The sequence below is a fragment of the Calidris pugnax genome, unplaced genomic scaffold, assembly GCF_001431845.1.
Source record: "Calidris pugnax isolate Ruff unplaced genomic scaffold, ASM143184v1 scaffold116, whole genome shotgun sequence".
Lineage (NCBI taxonomy): Eukaryota > Metazoa > Chordata > Aves > Charadriiformes > Scolopacidae > Calidris > Calidris pugnax.
In genome coordinates this window covers 1,448,189-1,465,030 of record NW_015090877.1, presented here as the reverse complement: position 1 = coordinate 1,465,030, position 16,842 = coordinate 1,448,189, and the positions used below count along the sequence as shown (strand labels likewise).

Sequence of the window (16,842 nt, the reverse complement as noted above, 5' to 3'; positions counted from 1 at the left end):
GGAGTGGTGGTAGGGAGTGACGTGGGGGAGATGGGACAAACTGGGTCTGGGAGAGACTTGTTACTGTTTTGCACAGAAGACAGGCAGGAGAAAGGAGAGGAAAAATGACTCAGAGGCAAAGTGAAAAGAGAGAGAAGACACACAGAAGGGACACAGCTCCCTGGGTGCAGCTCGTAGGGGTGGTGGGTACTGATGGATCCATGGGGAGCCACTGGGGCAGCAAAGGGTATTTCCTGCAGAGTACTCTGGGGTTATGCTTAAGGGTTTCCTCTCCCCTCTACCTACCTCTCTGGTGGCACTAAGAGTTGGAGACTGACCCTTTTCTCCATGGGGATGGTGGGTTCATCACCCTGTGCGAGCTGGCATTGCCATGGGGTGCCTTTTCCCATGTCTTCTGTCTCAGCCCAGCTCACCTCTCCCTGGTTACAGAAGTGAAAGAAAGGGCTTGAAAGCTCCCAGTTTCAGAGCTGCAGAAATCACATTGCCCTGGGCTTCCCTGGTTCTCAGCAACTTCACTCCCACAAGGGCACCCTTTTGTCTTGGTGCCCAGGTCCCACCATGGGTTCATGGACACAGATTGCCCTGGGCTTCCCTGGTTCTCAGCAACTTCACTCCCACAAGGGCACCCTTTTGTCCTGGTGCCCAGGTCCCCCCCATGGGTTCATGGTCCAGAGCATGAGGTGCCCCCAGCATCACTCCAAAGGGTCAGAGGTCTCCATCAATGGTAGAGCACCTCCTGGGTGGTTTTTATCATTTTACTTTATTTGCATGAAGATAAACCGTGCCTTTGTCTGTACAATTTCTCCTTAAATACTTGGCAACGCTTAAAAAACAAAACAAAACAAAACAAAAAACAGGGAAAAAAATAAAAGAAAAGAACAGTGCAGGCTACAATATCAAAACAGTACGATGCTTGTGAATAAATAACCCCCTGGGGCAGCTGGGGGACACGACTGTTCAGATTGCATGGGGCTGGTGAACCCAGCCCCATCGGGTCCTCGCTACCCCTTCCCCTGACAGCAGAACCAGCGGCCAGATGGGGACCGGTCTGGGCACAGAGGACCCCTCTCTGGTCTCTCCCAGCTCCTAGTTGCCCAGCTCAGCCGTGGTGGTGCTGGCGTTCTTGTTGGTTTTGCAGCAGAAGTACTGGTTCCAGATCTGCAGGAAGGCTGTCCGGAACTTCTTGATCCTGAAGGCGTAGACGATGGGGTTCATGGCCGAGTTGCCGTGGGTGAGGAAGATAGCGATGTAGGTGAGGATGTGCGGCGTTTCGCAGGACGGGCAGAACAAGGTGATGCAGTTGAGGACGTGCAGAGGGAGCCAGCTGAGTGCGAAGAGGAAGAGGACCAGTGCTAATGACTTGGCGATCTTCAGCTCCTTCCCATAATACTTCTGGGGGTCATTGGAGCTGGAGGAGACCTTCTTGTTGAGTTGCTTGCGGATGAGGTTGAAGACTTCCAGGTAGATGAGCAGCATCAGCAGCAGGGGAGGCAGGACCCAGACAAAGAAGTTGAAGTACACCATGTACTCCATGCTGATGACCGTCTCGAACTGGCACTTGATGACAAACTCTGTGTGGCTGGCGTTCAGCTCCTGAGTCCTCCGCATCTTGTTCAGGTTGTTCCAGCCAAACATAGGGGTGAGTCCCACCAGAAAGGAGACGATCCAACAGCAAGCAATGGCCACTGCTGCCCGCCTGGGTGTCACCACGCTCTTATACCTGTGGAAGAGACAACAACCACAGGAGAGAATTAAAGCAGGATGGTCTGCCTGGGGGTTAAGACTGCTCCATGAGGGGTGGCAGTGCCCATGCTGCAATGGCACGATGTTCCTCACTCCCTTCCTTGGCAATCAGTAATAGCTTGTGCTGATAAATATGTTAATGGACTGGTTTCTCTGCGTGTGCCCTGGGGAACCTCGCCCTGTCTCCCACCACCATCCCTGGTCCCAGGGATGGGCACTGACTTCAGACATGATCCTGGAGCTCTGGGGGTTGATGCCAAGCCAGGAAATGCATTAGCAACCTGGAGCATGCTTCAACCTTCATATCTGGGGGGGGTTTCATGTCTTTCCTCCCCCTGCCAGCACCCTGTCCCAGACAATTTCCCCTGTAGTGGGGGAGGGAGTTGCCAGCAAAAGCATCCTCTGGGACGTGGAGGAAGGCTGGAGGAAGGATCCACTGTGGCTAATGGACCCCTGGGGAAGCTTCTGGGCACAGCATGTTTCATTTCCTAATGTGCTGGGTCCATCCACAAAACCCTCTTTCCTAATGGGCTCATGCCAAGGGATGGAGGAGGAGAGCTGGGCTCTGCTCCCTCCCAGATGCCACCAGGGAGCACACCAGGGTTAGGCTCAGCTCTCCAGAACTCTCCAAGTGGGAAGAGGAGCCTGCTAGATTGATTTTTCCCCTTGGCCCTCAAAGGAAAACTTCTCCTCAGAGGCCCAGAAGATTCACAGCCCCAGAAGATTCGCAGCTCAAGTGTTATTGCTTTTGACTGGAGGGGATTGAATAAAGAACATTTTACTGTGTGCTGAGTTTATCAGTGATGCCAGTGTTAACCTGACCATGGGGACCATGTAGAGGTGGCTGGCAAACCTGGATCTCCAGCCTGATGCTCAGGGCTCCCTGCTGCACATCTGCAGCCTCTACCCGTGGTGGAAAAATGGAGCATTTTGTGCCTTTTAATACAGCCAAGCACCCAAACCCACTCTTCCTCCCCTTGGAAGGTCTCTTCTCAAGCCCCATCTCAAGGGCAAGGTGTCAGGGTGGGAGCATGGAGGGGCACAGGGTGGAGGGAGGGACATCGATCCCCAGGAGTCCAGAGGGTCCAGAGCCTCCAGTCCCTGACAACTTTCCCGAATGAACCCCTTCTGTTCTGGGAAAAGATTCCCAGCATCTCGGAGGTCCCGTGGGAAGGAGGTGGCAACGTGGGCTGCTGTTTCCTCTGAGACCTGAGGCTGGAGCCAGAGGGTGATTTATTCCTTGTGGGGAGGAGAGAGGGCAGGAGACCCTGAGAAAGACGCAGGGCAGGGAGAGCTGGGGCACGGGGAGGATGAGGGGTGCTGGGAGAGCACCAGCACAGTGGGACACGTGAAGGGAAAGGTGGGGAGGGGACATGGGAGCGGTGGGTGGCAGAGGGACACCAGAGGTTCCTGTAGGGCTGTCTGCTGGCCTGTGCACCCCATGTCACCAATGAGGCCCTTGGGGAGGGCTGATGTGCTCTTCCAGCAGTGACACCCCACTCCCACCTCCCCAGGCTTAAGCAGCTCAGGGTGGGGGGACACTAGAAATCACTGCAGCACCCCCCACCCTCCCTCCTCCCCTCTCTGCAATCCCTGCATCCAAGGCTGTGTCGCCTCTCCCCATTCCCCTGGGTTTCTAGGGTCTTCTACTGATTTTGCTGGATGTGCTGCAGTCCTGGGTGCTCCCCTCCGTACGGAGCCGTGCAACAGTGATCGCTGGAGACACGAGGCTGCTGAGCAGTAGCAGTGTCACTGCGGTCCCCAAACACCCTCCCGGGGCTTGCAGCCAGCACTTCGGCATGGAGCTACTCTCAGAGCACCCACCCCTTCTCCTCCTGCCCTCCCGCCTGGGTTTGGGGTGCACTGGGGACAGAAGGAACACTGAGACCCCATTGTTAACCATGAACCAGGGCCAGATCAGAGGACACAGTGTTCACTCTTGCAGCCAAGGCAGAGGGGATGGGGAACGGCTGCAGGGGGCCCAAACCAGATGGTGCTGGCCCCCCGCAGCTCCAGAACACTGTGTGTTGTTGCAGATGGCTATCAGGACAGCTGTGGAGGTCGTGCAGACCTCAGGTCCCTGGCTGCAGGCGAGCCCGCGTGGTCCACAGGGTATAACACAAGACATAGCAGAGAAGCTGCCCCACACACTGCCGGAACTCATCCACCTCCCCACTTCAGAGCAGGTCCCTCCCACCTCCTCGCTGCACATCCATCCACCCCTCCTCACAGCACATCCATCCATCCCTCCTCACAACACATCCATCCATCCATCCCTCCTCGCTGCACATCTGCCCCTTCTCAATACACATCCATCCCTTCTCGATACACATCCATCTCCCCACTGCACATCCATCCTTTCTTGATACACATCCATCACTTCTCGATACACATCCATCTCTCCTCTTCACTGCACACCCATCCCTTCTCCAGACACATGCATCTCTCCATTGCACATCCATCCCTCTTTGCCTCACATGGATGCCCCCAGCTCACCGCGCATCCATCCCTTCTCCCCGCCGCACATCCATCTCTCTGCCATGGTTCACGTCCCTTCCTCCTCGCTGCACATCCCTCTCCACCAGCCTGCTGCACATCCCTGCCCTGACACCCACAACAGTTGGAGCGCCAGGACCTGGCTCTCACTGCTCCTCGCTTCACTTCTCATGGTGAGGTTCGAGTGTGACACTGCAGAAGGAGCTGGCAGCTGAGAGCAAAGCCTGTCTGTGCATCCCCGTCTGTGCACCCCCTGCATGTGTGCACCATGGTCATGGGAACCACAGCTGAACCCAAAAAACATATAGAAATCAACAGCATTTGGAGATGGGTCTTAAGTTCCTTTTGCTCCTTCAAGCAACAAGCCAAGGGCAGAGGGAGCTGCAGCACCCTGCAGGGAAACGTTCACCCAGGGACCGAGGGGTGCCCACTGCCCCCCGTAATCCCTACATGGAGAATGACAAAAGCCATCAAATGACCTTGAGTTCCTCCTCCGTCCACCCTGCAGGGTCTGGCTGCACAGCTCTCACGGGGCTGAGCTGCTCCGGGGGCTGCAAACCCTACTGAAAGGAGGGAAATGCAAGATCCCACCTAATGCTCAACCCCCCAGCACAGGGGGGTTGGTGGGGGACAATCAGCAGAGGGGTCAGGGACAGACTTTGCTGTTCCCTTGTTTCTGCTTTGGTTATGCCATGAAGAAAAAGCCTTTCTCATTTACCTCATTTTGCATTAATATGATAGGGCTGGAGTTTGGGACAGTTCTGGGAGCCAGAAGCACTAGATAATGCTGATAATGGCTCACAATTAATAAATAATCTTATTATTATCATCAGCATCGGAACAATTGCTAGCATCATTGCAATTTTATTACTACTATTATTTTTATTAACAGCTGTGACTAAAACATCCATGATAATAGTCACCGCCATCATCATACAATTTGGGTTTGTTTCCTGTGTCTGTGGGGTTTTGAGCCTGACCATAATTGCTAGATTTTGTTCCTGTCCTCCCTCACTGGTGGTTTTTGTACGATCCCTTCCCCACAGATGGGCATCGCCCCAGGTCCTCCTGGATGCTTTGCCAAGGCCAGGAGAAAGGAGCCTGGAGGGAGCACAACAACTGTCCAGCCCCACTGGTATCCTGGTGAAATGGGATGGGCAGGAGCTTTGGTTTGGTGTGGAACAGAAAAATCTTTGAGGGTTTGGAAAATAATGCAAAGAGGCAAAATATCAATTATTGACAAAGTGCTGTTTGCTTCCCCAGAGGAAGTGCACGAAGTGATGGGTGGGGTGGAGGCAGACAAATTGTCCCCAAGGGCTGCACAGAGCTAACAGGGAGACATGGAGCAGGGTCCTCCAGGGAGAGATGCTGCCTCGTGATGGGATGCTCCAGGAAATGTTGCAGTCAAACAAAGTTTCTTGGCCCGAGGATGGAGTCACTTGGCGAGACACTGAGGCCCCTTTTGTCCAGGAGATTACAAACTGCTCCCTGGGCCCTTACCTCGAGGACACTCTCCACCCTCCTTTCCCTTTGCTCGTCATTTCCATACTAGATTTAACTTCTGCCACATCTCAATGTGGCCAGACCTCTCTGTCCCTCTCTGCTGCAGCCAAGGGAGCCCAGCTCAGCCCAGGACCTGCTCTTTAGGTGTCTAACACCAGGTAGTCAAAGCCCTTGTGGCCATCTAACCTATTAGGACACATCTGAAAACAAACAGAGAGTGGCATGTTCATTGCATTTCTATTGATTTGACTTTTGATTTGGGGTCTGTCCCCTATGAGAGAGACCAGGGCTCCTTTCCCAGATCCCACAGGTCAATCTAGTTCTTACACTCACAAAACATCTCCTCTTGTTTTGGTTGAAAGAGCGTCAAAGATTTCAGGTCAGGTTTGAATAAAATTTGGGTTTTTTTTTTTTAGTATTTCTGTGAATATCCTCCTTGTCCAGAAATACTTGCAGTTGTCCAGCCAGCCCCAAGATGCAGCTTCGCTGGTCCTTGCTCTGGTAGGGTTTATTGCAGTGCAATTCCTGGGGAATTAATTCACTAATGAAGGCAGGCCACCGTTAATGAAATGAAGCTGGATCCAACGTGGTAGGAGGAAAGGAGGCCAAGCTGACATGAAGTTCATCTGCATTATGAAGGCAGCAAGGAAAAGCAGCCAGAGCATGTGCTGATGTAATTGGAAATCTCTAGACAAAAGTGCTTTGATCTTGGAGCATTTTGGGTTTTGCTCCTTTTTTCTAGCTGTATCTTTGCTTCAGATCTTTCAGTGTCCTGGAGGCCACTGGGTGGGAAAACTCAGATGTTGGTTCAAAGCTGATCAGAAACGCGGAGCTTAGAAAAGTGAAGCGTCTTCTGACTTCTGTAAGGGACAATCTCAGCCACAGCTCTGGGCTGGGATGAGAAGGTCCCCAGGTACCCACACAAGGTGGGAAGTGCTGCAGAAGGGACACTGTGTGACAGAAGAACCCTGATTGTGTCTCCATTCTCACCTCTAACCCTGGATGTGAAAAGATTTTTCCTTCTTCAGTCTCTTGCTTTGACTTTTTTCTCCACAGAATCACAGAATGATTGGAAGGGACCTCTGGAGATCATCCAGTCCAACCCTCTGCCAGAGCAGGTTCACCCAGAGCAGGTTGGACTGAAGGGTGTCCAGATGGGTTTTGAATGTCTCCAGAGATGGAGACTCTACCACCTCTCTGGGCAGCCTGTTCCAGGGCTCTGCCACCCTCACAGGAAAGAAGTTCCTCCTCACGTTTAAGTGGAACTTCTTACATTCAAGTTTGTGTCTGTTACCTCTTGTCCTGTCCCTGGGCACCACTGAAAAAAGACTGGGCCCATCCTCCTGACACCCTCCCTTTAAGCATTTATAGGCGTTGATCAGATCCCCCCTCAATCTTCTCTTCTCCAGACTAAAACGGCCCAAGTCGCTCAGCCTTTCCTCATAAGAGAGATGTTCCAGTCCCTCATCTTCGTAGCCCTTTGCTGTACCCTCTCCAGCAGTTCTCTGTCCTTCTTGAACTGGGGAGCCCAGAACTGGACAGAGTACTCCTTCCCTTCAGATCTCTTTTGAGCTCCACTTAGGTAAAAACCCTAAGTTCAAAATCCTGAAGGTTATCAAGGATTTGAAGGTGTATTAAGATGTCTAAAAAGGTCTGCTAGAATTGGTGTAAATGCCTCTTAGCACCAATGTCCCCCTTGCATCATTTGACCGCATCTCCTATTTGTTCACATCCTACGCGACAGTTGGGAACTTGGCGACTCTTTGGGCTCAAACACCAGCCGCCCAGACCTTCACACTCCTGCCAGCATCCACTAAGCACCTGTAACAAGTCAACACCAGTGATGGGCCCATGTTGTCTGCAAACACGGCCAGAGCTGTTGGATGGCTCCTACCATGAAGGCATTTCACACCCTCCTGCGTCATCCCGGCAACTCTCGCAGCCAGGATGGGGTTGGCAGGTGACAATGACACAACCATGGAGGTGATGTGAGAAAACATCTCCTGGGCAGAGGGGTGCCAACACCATTTCAGCACATTGCGCTCATGGTCACTTCACTTTTGGCTTTCCACCTTGGAAGAAATGTTGGGTTGTGACCGCTGGTGGCTGCATCACCATGTGAGTGGTGGCCTTGGGAGGGACAGGTGTTAACCAACATAGACCAAAGCTGGTAGCTGGATGAAGCTCTCCATAACAGCCTGTTCCTACAAAAGCTTGGAAGGGAGGAGACTGGCCCTATCAGCATCGCCTCTAGGATGCATGGGGGATTGTCCCAATCCCAAAATCCCACGGTTGCTGTTTGTCAGATGCCAGCTGGCAAGTAAAGATGTAAAAAACTGGTCCAAAACACATGGAGAGTCTTTCAGGTGAGCCAGAAGAGTGTGTCCTTCTGCAACAAGGACATTCATGTTGGTTGGTGGTGGAGCCCGTGTTCTCCACCAAAATAGCCCAGCAACCTCCATCAGCACAACATTTCCAGCCTGACACAGATGTCCTACCACAGAGACACTTCCTAGTGCTCCAAAGGGACCAGGAAGACCAAAGGTGCCCTGTGCAGTGGTCCCCTTCCAGCACCTCTGCTTGGTTGGTCTGCAAGAAATTGGAGCTGTGGGAGAAACCTGAGAAGCACCAGCATGCCCCTGGGACAAGAGGGGACAGGGGGGAACGATGAGAGAGGACAGGCCAGGTGGCTGCAGCAAGGTGGATTCCACCATCCTGGCCTCCAACTCCTCATGTGACCTTGAGGAACTGATTTAAAAGGAGCTGAGGAGGAAAATCCCTGCCTGGCACCGCACCCACCTCTGTTCTCTCAGGGTGAGCAAGAGCTCAGCTGGAAGGGACAGTTGGGTGAGGACAATGTTGGGTTTTCTACAGGTCACACTTTTGGTGGGGCTGCAGTGGGTTCCCATGGCAGGAGAGGCACCGATGGGAACAGACACCTTTTACCCAGGACCCATGTGGTAGGGGTTGCACCCCAAATGTCCCCCTAGAACCTCTTTGGCACCCATGGAGACAGAGCCCCGGTTAGGGCTGCCCTGCTCCCATCATCACCAGCTGCCCCAGTCTGGAGCACAAACTGGGACAGCAATCTCCAGCGGGAGAAGGGTGCTCAGTTCTCCCTGAGCCTTGTGCTACAAGGAGAGGTTGGGGGCAGGAGGTCCAATGCTAGAAGTCTGCGAGGGGCTGCAGGGATGGATGTCCCAGACGGGCACCAGGTCCTCCCTGCCATGCTGTTGAAGGTCCCCTTGTGTGAAGTGAGATGTGACTTTTGGAGGTCACGGCTGCCACTGCAGCTGGAGCAGCACTCTGTGGAGGAGCAGAGCAAGGCTGGGACCACCCCCTCGAGGGTCAGAGAAGGATTTTCTCCCCATATGGTGTCCTTTCTGCTTGGCATCAGCCTTTCGAGCAGCTGGCACCTTTCTAAGCCCCATAGCCCAGCCCAGAGGAGGTGACCTGGAGTTAGAGCAGCTCAGCACCCCAGGCTCAGCAGAGAGAGGAGCTCGGCATGGCCAATCCTCTTCTTTGAGGACCTCTGCTCCCAAAACACTTTGGGTGTCCTCCACGGCAGCAAGAGGAGAGCGCACCACACCAGGAGAGGCAGCTTAGTGCAAACCTGGTCCAAAGCCACCAGGAGGGAGGGCAAAAGCATGTGCATGGGGGTGTATAGATCCATAAGGGTTGTGTGGTGCCACTGAAGTTCCTCCTGGCCCAGACTGTGTCCAGGGTTTGGTTTTACCATCCTAAAATGGTAGGTCTCTGCCTAGGAATTATTCTGCTAGAAGTGACTGCAAAGCACAAGCAGCTACAGCCGGGTGAAGCAGCTGACGAGTCCACCAAATGTTTCCAACTGCTTTTAATAGCCAGTAATTCTTTAATGGATGAAGGCGAGGGTGATTATGAGGCTTATGAGAACAAATCCATCCTGCCAAAATTGACTGGTCCCCACACACTGAGACATGGCGTCCCCAGGGCTTTGGTGAGTGCTTCGTTTAGCGGTGGGTGAAGCTGGAACTGGCCACAGCTCCAGCAAACAGCAGGAAAGTGACAGAAAAAATGAGTTTTTGTGCTTTGAGCTTTGTCAGAAGGGGTTGTGCAGGGACCTGGGCCATTTGCAGCCTTCCTGGACCCCAGACAGCTGCTGTGGGTTCAGCCTGCCTTGACACATCTACTGGGACCTTGGAGGCACCTGCAATCCCTGAGGGATGTGGGCATATCTGTCAGTGGCCCTAGAAGCACAAGCATCCCCACAAGAAGCAGGGGACATCAGGAAGAAAAGAGCTTTATGGGCTAAAATGCCTGGAAATGGGGAATGATGCTTCTACAGGGCAGCCAGGCCTGAAGATGCCAGGGCACCTTCACCCCAGACCGGCCATGAAAAACATGAGAGTCCATCAGGGATGTCCATCCAGAGGATGGCTACAAATGTGGGAAGAGGTGTCCTCCCCCAACTCCAGCGGTACACAGTGTGGACCCAGAGGTCAGACACATCCCCCCGCAAAACTCTGCTGCTCTCTTGGTGCCACCAGCCCTGGTGGGACCAAGCCTCAAAGAGCACATCACAGCTCAGCCCAGCTTAAGCTTGGCATCTCCCATGGGTCAACATCAGCCACAGCCTCACCAGGCTTAAGGGCTTGTTTCCCCAATACTCATCCACATGCCCACACTGGCCACCAGGTTTCTGAGTGTAAACCTGCCATATTTTGGGTTCCAGCTAGAGGATGGAGTTAAATCTTTGCTTGCTGAGCCAAAGAGTCTTATCACATCTCTGCTCTCTGGGACATTAGAAGCAGGCACACCTCACCAGCCTGGATGGGTTCATGGCCAAGCAGTCAGACCCCCCTCTTGGGGAACTTCCTGGCCTCGCTGGAGAAGGAGCAGGAGCTGCTGGCTGGATCTCTGCAGCCTGTTTTGCTGGGGATATCTGTGCCGCTGGACTCCCCGGGCTCTGGTGATGAATCACAACCCATCTTTGGGAACAAACCACAGGCTTCCAGTAACTGCAGAGCTGCTTTCCGATCACTTGCCCAGTTGTCCTCATCTCGGAGGTGGAATGTCAGTAGCTTCCATGGTGGCTCCATGGTGGCTTCCCTGTGGCTCCCACCTCAACAGAGTGCTGCAAGGGAAGGGGGGAAGTACTGGGGGGGGGGGCTGGAGATTGCAGGGAGGAGGGATGGAAAGTATGGAGATATTGCAGACGTCCTTGCCCGTCAGGCTGTGCCCCGGGTTCCGGGGGGGGACACTGCTGTTGTCCAAAGAAGGCAAAGGAGCACATGTTGTCTGAGAGCAGCGAATTTTCTAACATCCCTCAAGCAGCATCCTTCACCCCAGCAGCAAACATAAATCCTTTCTGCACATAAAGTTAATCTTGTTTTCAAGCTGGGCTCAGTTTACAGCCTGTGGCTGGATCCCGACACGTCCAAGTGCTCTGTCCCTGCGTAAGCAGCAATTCTCAGGAAGGACCACTCACCCCGTGCTCAGCCCCTCATCCCAAATGTAGGTGGGTGCATGGAGGTCAAGCAGGGGGGCTGGGGGCACCCAGGGCATCTGACGCCTGATGAAAATGATGATTTATTTCTGTCTATCAGGGAGTGCTGCCCTCTAACCTCAGGCAGACCCTCCATGCCCCAGATGGGATGGGACTACCCGATGCCTTGGGCAGCATGAGGTGCATCCAAGGTACCCACCCTGGGGTGTCTGTGTTCTGGTCAGGTCACCCTGATGACACTGTGTGACAGTCCTGATGGTGTCCCTGCTCAATGGGGTACAAGTTGGACTGAGCCACAGATTTGGACCCTGCTTCCTTATGGGGTAAGAGGGAGGATTCAGGCTCCCCCACCCGGGCGGCTCCAGGGCTCCCTCCCAGTTCCACCATGTGTGGTCACAGCCCTCCAGGACTTTCCTGGATCCCTGGCTTCGCCCTCCAAGACCCCAAAGTAGATGTGAGGGAAATGATTTAACACTGTTGGCAACAGCTGCAAAATCATGAACCAAGATGCAGAATCTCAGAACTAGGGGGAAAAAAATGTGATGTTCTTGTCTTTTGGCTCCCGGTTTCAGACAGCAGCATTTTTGAGCATTTCTTTGCAGTGCAAAGCGTGAGAAGTGCTGCCTTAAAAGAGAAAAGAAACAGAAGCGGAGATTCTTCTACAGCACCAGGACTTTGGAAATTAGGGCATGAGAGTGGAACAGCCCAGTCCCAAAGAGATCGGGGTAAAATTATGAAATCTGGCTACATCCCTGATGGACAGCCTGATGGGGGTGATGGACTTGGTTTCAGTGCTACTCCTCTGTAATAAACTTACTGGATATTTTTAGTGTTTATTCAGTTTTGCAGTCAAAAACAGAAATTTGGTGGGCTACGATCTCCTTGGAGAGGAGTAGGGTCTGAGTTGGAGGGTGGGTCCTTCATCTCCCCATCACACAGCTGAGCCCCTGATGTGCTGGGAGCTACCCCACCTCCAGCAGAAGGCAATTTCTGCAGGGCGAGAAGGTTTCAGGAGGAGCCACTCAAAACCCATGTGCACCCCTCTCTGGACAGTCTGCTGGAGGTGTTTCTCACCCACCATCATGGTGGGGAGATCACTGTGCTTGGCCAGGAGTCTCAGGTCATCTGCCCTTGCCACACCGGACCTTCCCCCTGTGGATGTGGCCACCTCAAAGGCTCTCACACAACAGCCCTGTCCCTGTCATGGCAATTAACCAGGAGCTGATTGCCCAGGCTTGGCTCAGCAGCAGATCCTGCGTGTCCTTGCGTGTCCCTGCGTGTCCCTACGTGTCTCTGCGTGTCTCTGTGTGTCACCGTGTGACTGGAGAAGTCGGGGCGATGTGCTCATGTAGTGCAGAGGAGAAGGGATAAACACAGCTTGGGCTATCTTCAGTGTAAATCCAGGACTTTGCCAGATAAAAATGTTGTTTTTTCAATTGCTGTTTGTACTCCATGTGAATTTTGCTATGCATTGTGCATATTTTTGTTCTTTATGCAAAAGAACCTCTTTGAAGGGAGGACTCTGAAAGTCAGCCCCCAAAATGGAGCAGGGAAGGGGGAAAGGGTGGAATGAAGAAAGAAGGCAGCTCTAAAAACCACTTAAAATGGCAAGTCTGCCAAATGTGGGCTCTATGAGGAGTCGAAATGAGATGGCAGATATGAAACGCCTGGTGTGACTGGGCTCCAAGAGCCTCTGTGGCTCACACTCCACCCCACAGAATGCTGTGGCTTGCAGAAAGCCGGCCGTGCTAGGAGGAAGATGCCAACTGAGGAAGCACCTGGTGCCATCTGCACAGCACCAGGGCAGGTTTCCCGGTGCCACCCTCCTTCCTGCAGATCACCATCCTGCTCTGAGAATGCCGCTAAATCAAAGGACAAGGCGGTACCCCGAGGAGACCAGGTGAGTCTGAAAAGCACCGAGAGCCATCAAAAGTCAGGAGCAGATCAGACATCCCAACTGGAAAGGAAATAAGAGGGGTCTTGAGACCTGCTCTTGGCATTTCATCTGCATTTGATGGGACATCGAGCTCTGCTCCCTGGGTAAACAGGAGGCAAGAAACTGGAGATAACATCTCCTGTGAAGAGGCATTAGCCCAGCCAGAGGCAGGGCTGAGGTGGGGCTTTATCTCTCCAAGGCAGAAGGATGCTTCAGAAAAAAAGATAATTACATCTGGAACAAGAGATTAGTATCAGCTGTCTTTTAATTTCTTGGTTTTTACACTTCTGTTTGATAATCTGACTCCTGATTTTGCAGTCAACAACTGAGCTGCTCAGTTTCTTAGGCTACACCTTGTTATTGCTGTCCAGGACCCTCACAGCACAATTTGTCGCTGCAAAAGGAACATTTCCCTTCTTGCACTTAGCCCAGTTTGGGAGATTAGTACATTCAAGACTGAAAAATTGGCTGGAAGCTCACAAAATGGGGGAGGTTGTTTTCTCTGCCTAATGTCTAAATGAGAATTAAGAGTGCCAACAAGATCTACTGTTTCTAAACCTCAGAGGACACCGTAACCCAAAACAACCAGTTCAGCATCTTCTGTCCAATGCATATTTCCTTTGATTAAAAGATCAATTCCAAATGCAAAAAGCAGTTGGATTAATTTAATATTTTTTTTTTTTTTGCTAATGAGTTGGCTATATGCACTTTCAATTAGTGAAAATCATTTTGGAGATGCTATTTCATGCTACAGTTGACTTCCAACTTCTGCCCAACACAACTTGCCACAGAAGTATGAGTAAAACCTGTGTTATTCACCCCTCCACAAGACCGTAGAAACGGGAGAAGGTGAGGATGGGAGTACATATGTGTCAAGCCACCAAGTTATTTATGTTGGGATGAATCTGTCCAGATCTATATATCTTGATCAGCCAAATGAAATGCCAAATTGAAAGTGAAGGCTCCAGTTAACACTGCAATCAAATGTTCCCTCACCGCAGAGAATCGATCTTTCACCAAGAAAACAAATAAAAAGTGCAAGTGCAAAGCAAACCTGAAGTTTATTATTTAAACTCTGTTTCCTCTTTCAGATTTAAAAGATTATTTATGCCCTTGGAGGAAAACTGATTGAACCTTGTTGCCTGGGAGGAAGCAGCTCATCATTTCCATCAGGATGGCAGATAGAAAGATCTGAGACCCAAGACCAGGAATTGAAGCACAATGCACCAGCTAGGCATAAATTACACCCTGTGCATCTTCCTGATTACTCTGGCAATTAAATCTAGGCAAGGAGCAATGGGCAGACATAGCCTGGGTCTGCCCAGGCAGCCTGGCTGGCGCAGGGCATGAAGATGAAGGATGGATGGATGGACCAGGCAGGACCGAGTTCTCCCCCAGCGCAGGGACCGCGCCGGTCCCTGTGAAGCCTGAGAGGGATGCGGCATCCCTCTTCCCTAAAACCCATGTGTCCCAGCAGTGCTGAACGTGGGAAATGATCTCCTTTAATACAAACCCTGGTGACCTGCACCCACGCGGGTGCCTGCCCGGCTCCACGCCGGCTTTGCCACGTCCATCTGGACAGGCGCCGAGCTCGCTCCCAGCCTCGGGAGAACACAGACCTTCCCACTGAGGAAAACGAGTGTCTCGTGTTTGCATGTTACGAGGATTAAGTCACTGATTGTTGTTACCAGTGCGGAAAAGAAAGAAATAATTTAGTCTGTAAGCCTGTGCTAATTATGGCTGTGTCTGAGACAGCATTTCTCAGCATCAGCCTCTCGGTGCTTTCGGAGAGTTTGTAGCATCATTCCCCCTGTGAACAGATGGGGAAACTGAGTCGCAGAGGGGGGCTGTGACGTGCCAAGTGAAGCAAGATGAACTGAGCTGAACGAGAAAGCACTCCTGGTGCCAGGAGCTGGCGCTTCCCTTATTTGAAGGAGGCCAAAAAAAAATCATCCTGGTCTCCGGATGCAGGTAGAGAAATAGCCCAGAAAAGGCGGGTAGACAGCCATGCCAGTGACGTCCCGGGTTTCTGTCCTCTGGCCCTCCTTTGAGGAGCAATGGAAAGGTGTTATTGTCACCCCAGGAAGCTTCGGGACTGGGAGATGTCACCTCTCTGCCTCTGTGTCCCTGTGGTCCTACTTGGGCATCACCAGTACCCAAGGCTCTGCGTGTAAGAGCATCCTGTGTTCTCAGGGACAGTGTGGATGGAGGCTGGTGAGGAAAACAAGGGAACGGGGCTGGGGAACAAAATCCCTGTCCTCCTCCAGCTCCAGTGAACAGAGATCTTTGTTCTTAACAAAAATCCAACCAAAACACCCAGGACTGCAGAAGCTGCTGAAAATGGTCCCTGCCCAGAACTGGGGGCAAAGCCCAGGCAAGGAAGGGGTGGGGAGAAGGATGGAAAAGGCAGTAAGTGATGGGACAAGGGCATGAGGGAGAGCTGCTGGGTCCCACCAGGCTCAGTGGAGTGAAGGGCAAATTGAGATGCTGCAAACTTTCCAGTGGTTCATCCTACTTTGCACTGCTCTATATTGCCAAAAATGGTCGTTCCTCCTCTATGTGCCCCTCATCACCCATTTGGCCCTTAGCCCATAGGTGACTGCTACCTGTGCTCTATAGGAAGGAGGATCCCAACCCCTCACGGTTATTTTATACTCTCTTTTTGGTGGCATCACAAACGATGTCTCCTTAATACCCAGACCTACCCGTTCAGCTGCCCTCGGTTAGGAAGGCGGCTACGTGCGCGGCGGCAGGCTGCAGCGGGGCTGGGGGCTGGCGGAGCAGGGGGTGCCCAGCTCATTGCTATTCTGCAGGACACCCCACTGGCTCTGGGACTTTTTTGTGGCCGCCTTGGAGAGCATCAATTGCTCTTTCTTGCAACCAGGCATCCCGCGCAAGAGCCGTGGGTCGGCCCCGGCAGCTGGGCAGCCGTGCTGCCAGAGAGGACATCTCCCTGCCAGGAGCCCGGGCGGCCTCTGGGACGGCTGGTTGCTCATTTCATGGGCTTGAAAGTTCAGGGCACGTTGGAGGAGGTGTGTCCCAAAAGGACCATCTCCCCGGGACCACTCCTCCCAGCCCATGGGCAACCTGCACACTGGGGTGTCTCAAGCTCTGAGCTCCTGCATCCATCCCTGCTGTAGCCAGAGGGATCACTTTGAAAAACCATTAATTTCTCTCCAGGATAAACCAATACTGTTTGTATTAGCTCAGTTGTGCTGGCTGTCATTTCCCCTATCTCTGAGACAGTGCTGTTGTCCCCAAGGGGACAAGTCTCTCATCCCTCTCAGGAGTCTCTTATCTGCATGGTCTCCTCTGTGCTCCATGTCCCACTGTCTGCAGGGACCACAACACCCCCAATTCACACCTGGGCTTCCCTCACACCCTGGTGGGCAGGACCCTGCAGAGTTTTTCACTGTCCTTCCTCCAGCCAGAGCTTTTCTTTCAGCCCATCAGTTTCTTTCCACTCTGAAATGACTCCTGTGTGTGTCATGAAGAAACTCATCTCCCAGGTCATTTCACGATGTGGAGCCTCCTCCACGTTTTCCTCCTTCTCTGCATTGCAGTGACCTTTCTGTCCCTCCTGCCCCCACACCAGAATATGGACCTGCCAATATGCTGACTTTCTGAATTTCAGACCCCTCTTGACTCCCTCACATCTGCTCTGATGGGTGCCACCAAA

At 52.6% G+C, this 16,842-nt stretch overlaps 1 protein-coding gene across 1 annotated transcript in view; it reads right to left on the bottom strand.

Annotated features, from left to right (window-relative positions):
- Nucleotides 1–741: 741 nt before the first annotated feature.
- Nucleotides 742–16,842, bottom strand: part of ADORA1 (adenosine A1 receptor) — a 34,561-nt gene continuing 18,460 nt past the window's right edge. Inside the window, exon 2 of the mRNA XM_014946298.1 lies at nucleotides 742–1,720. Within this exon, the coding sequence (XP_014801784.1) occupies nucleotides 1,087–1,720 (634 nt within the window). The 3' untranslated portion in view covers nucleotides 742–1,086. The remainder of the gene's footprint in view (nucleotides 1,721–16,842) is intronic.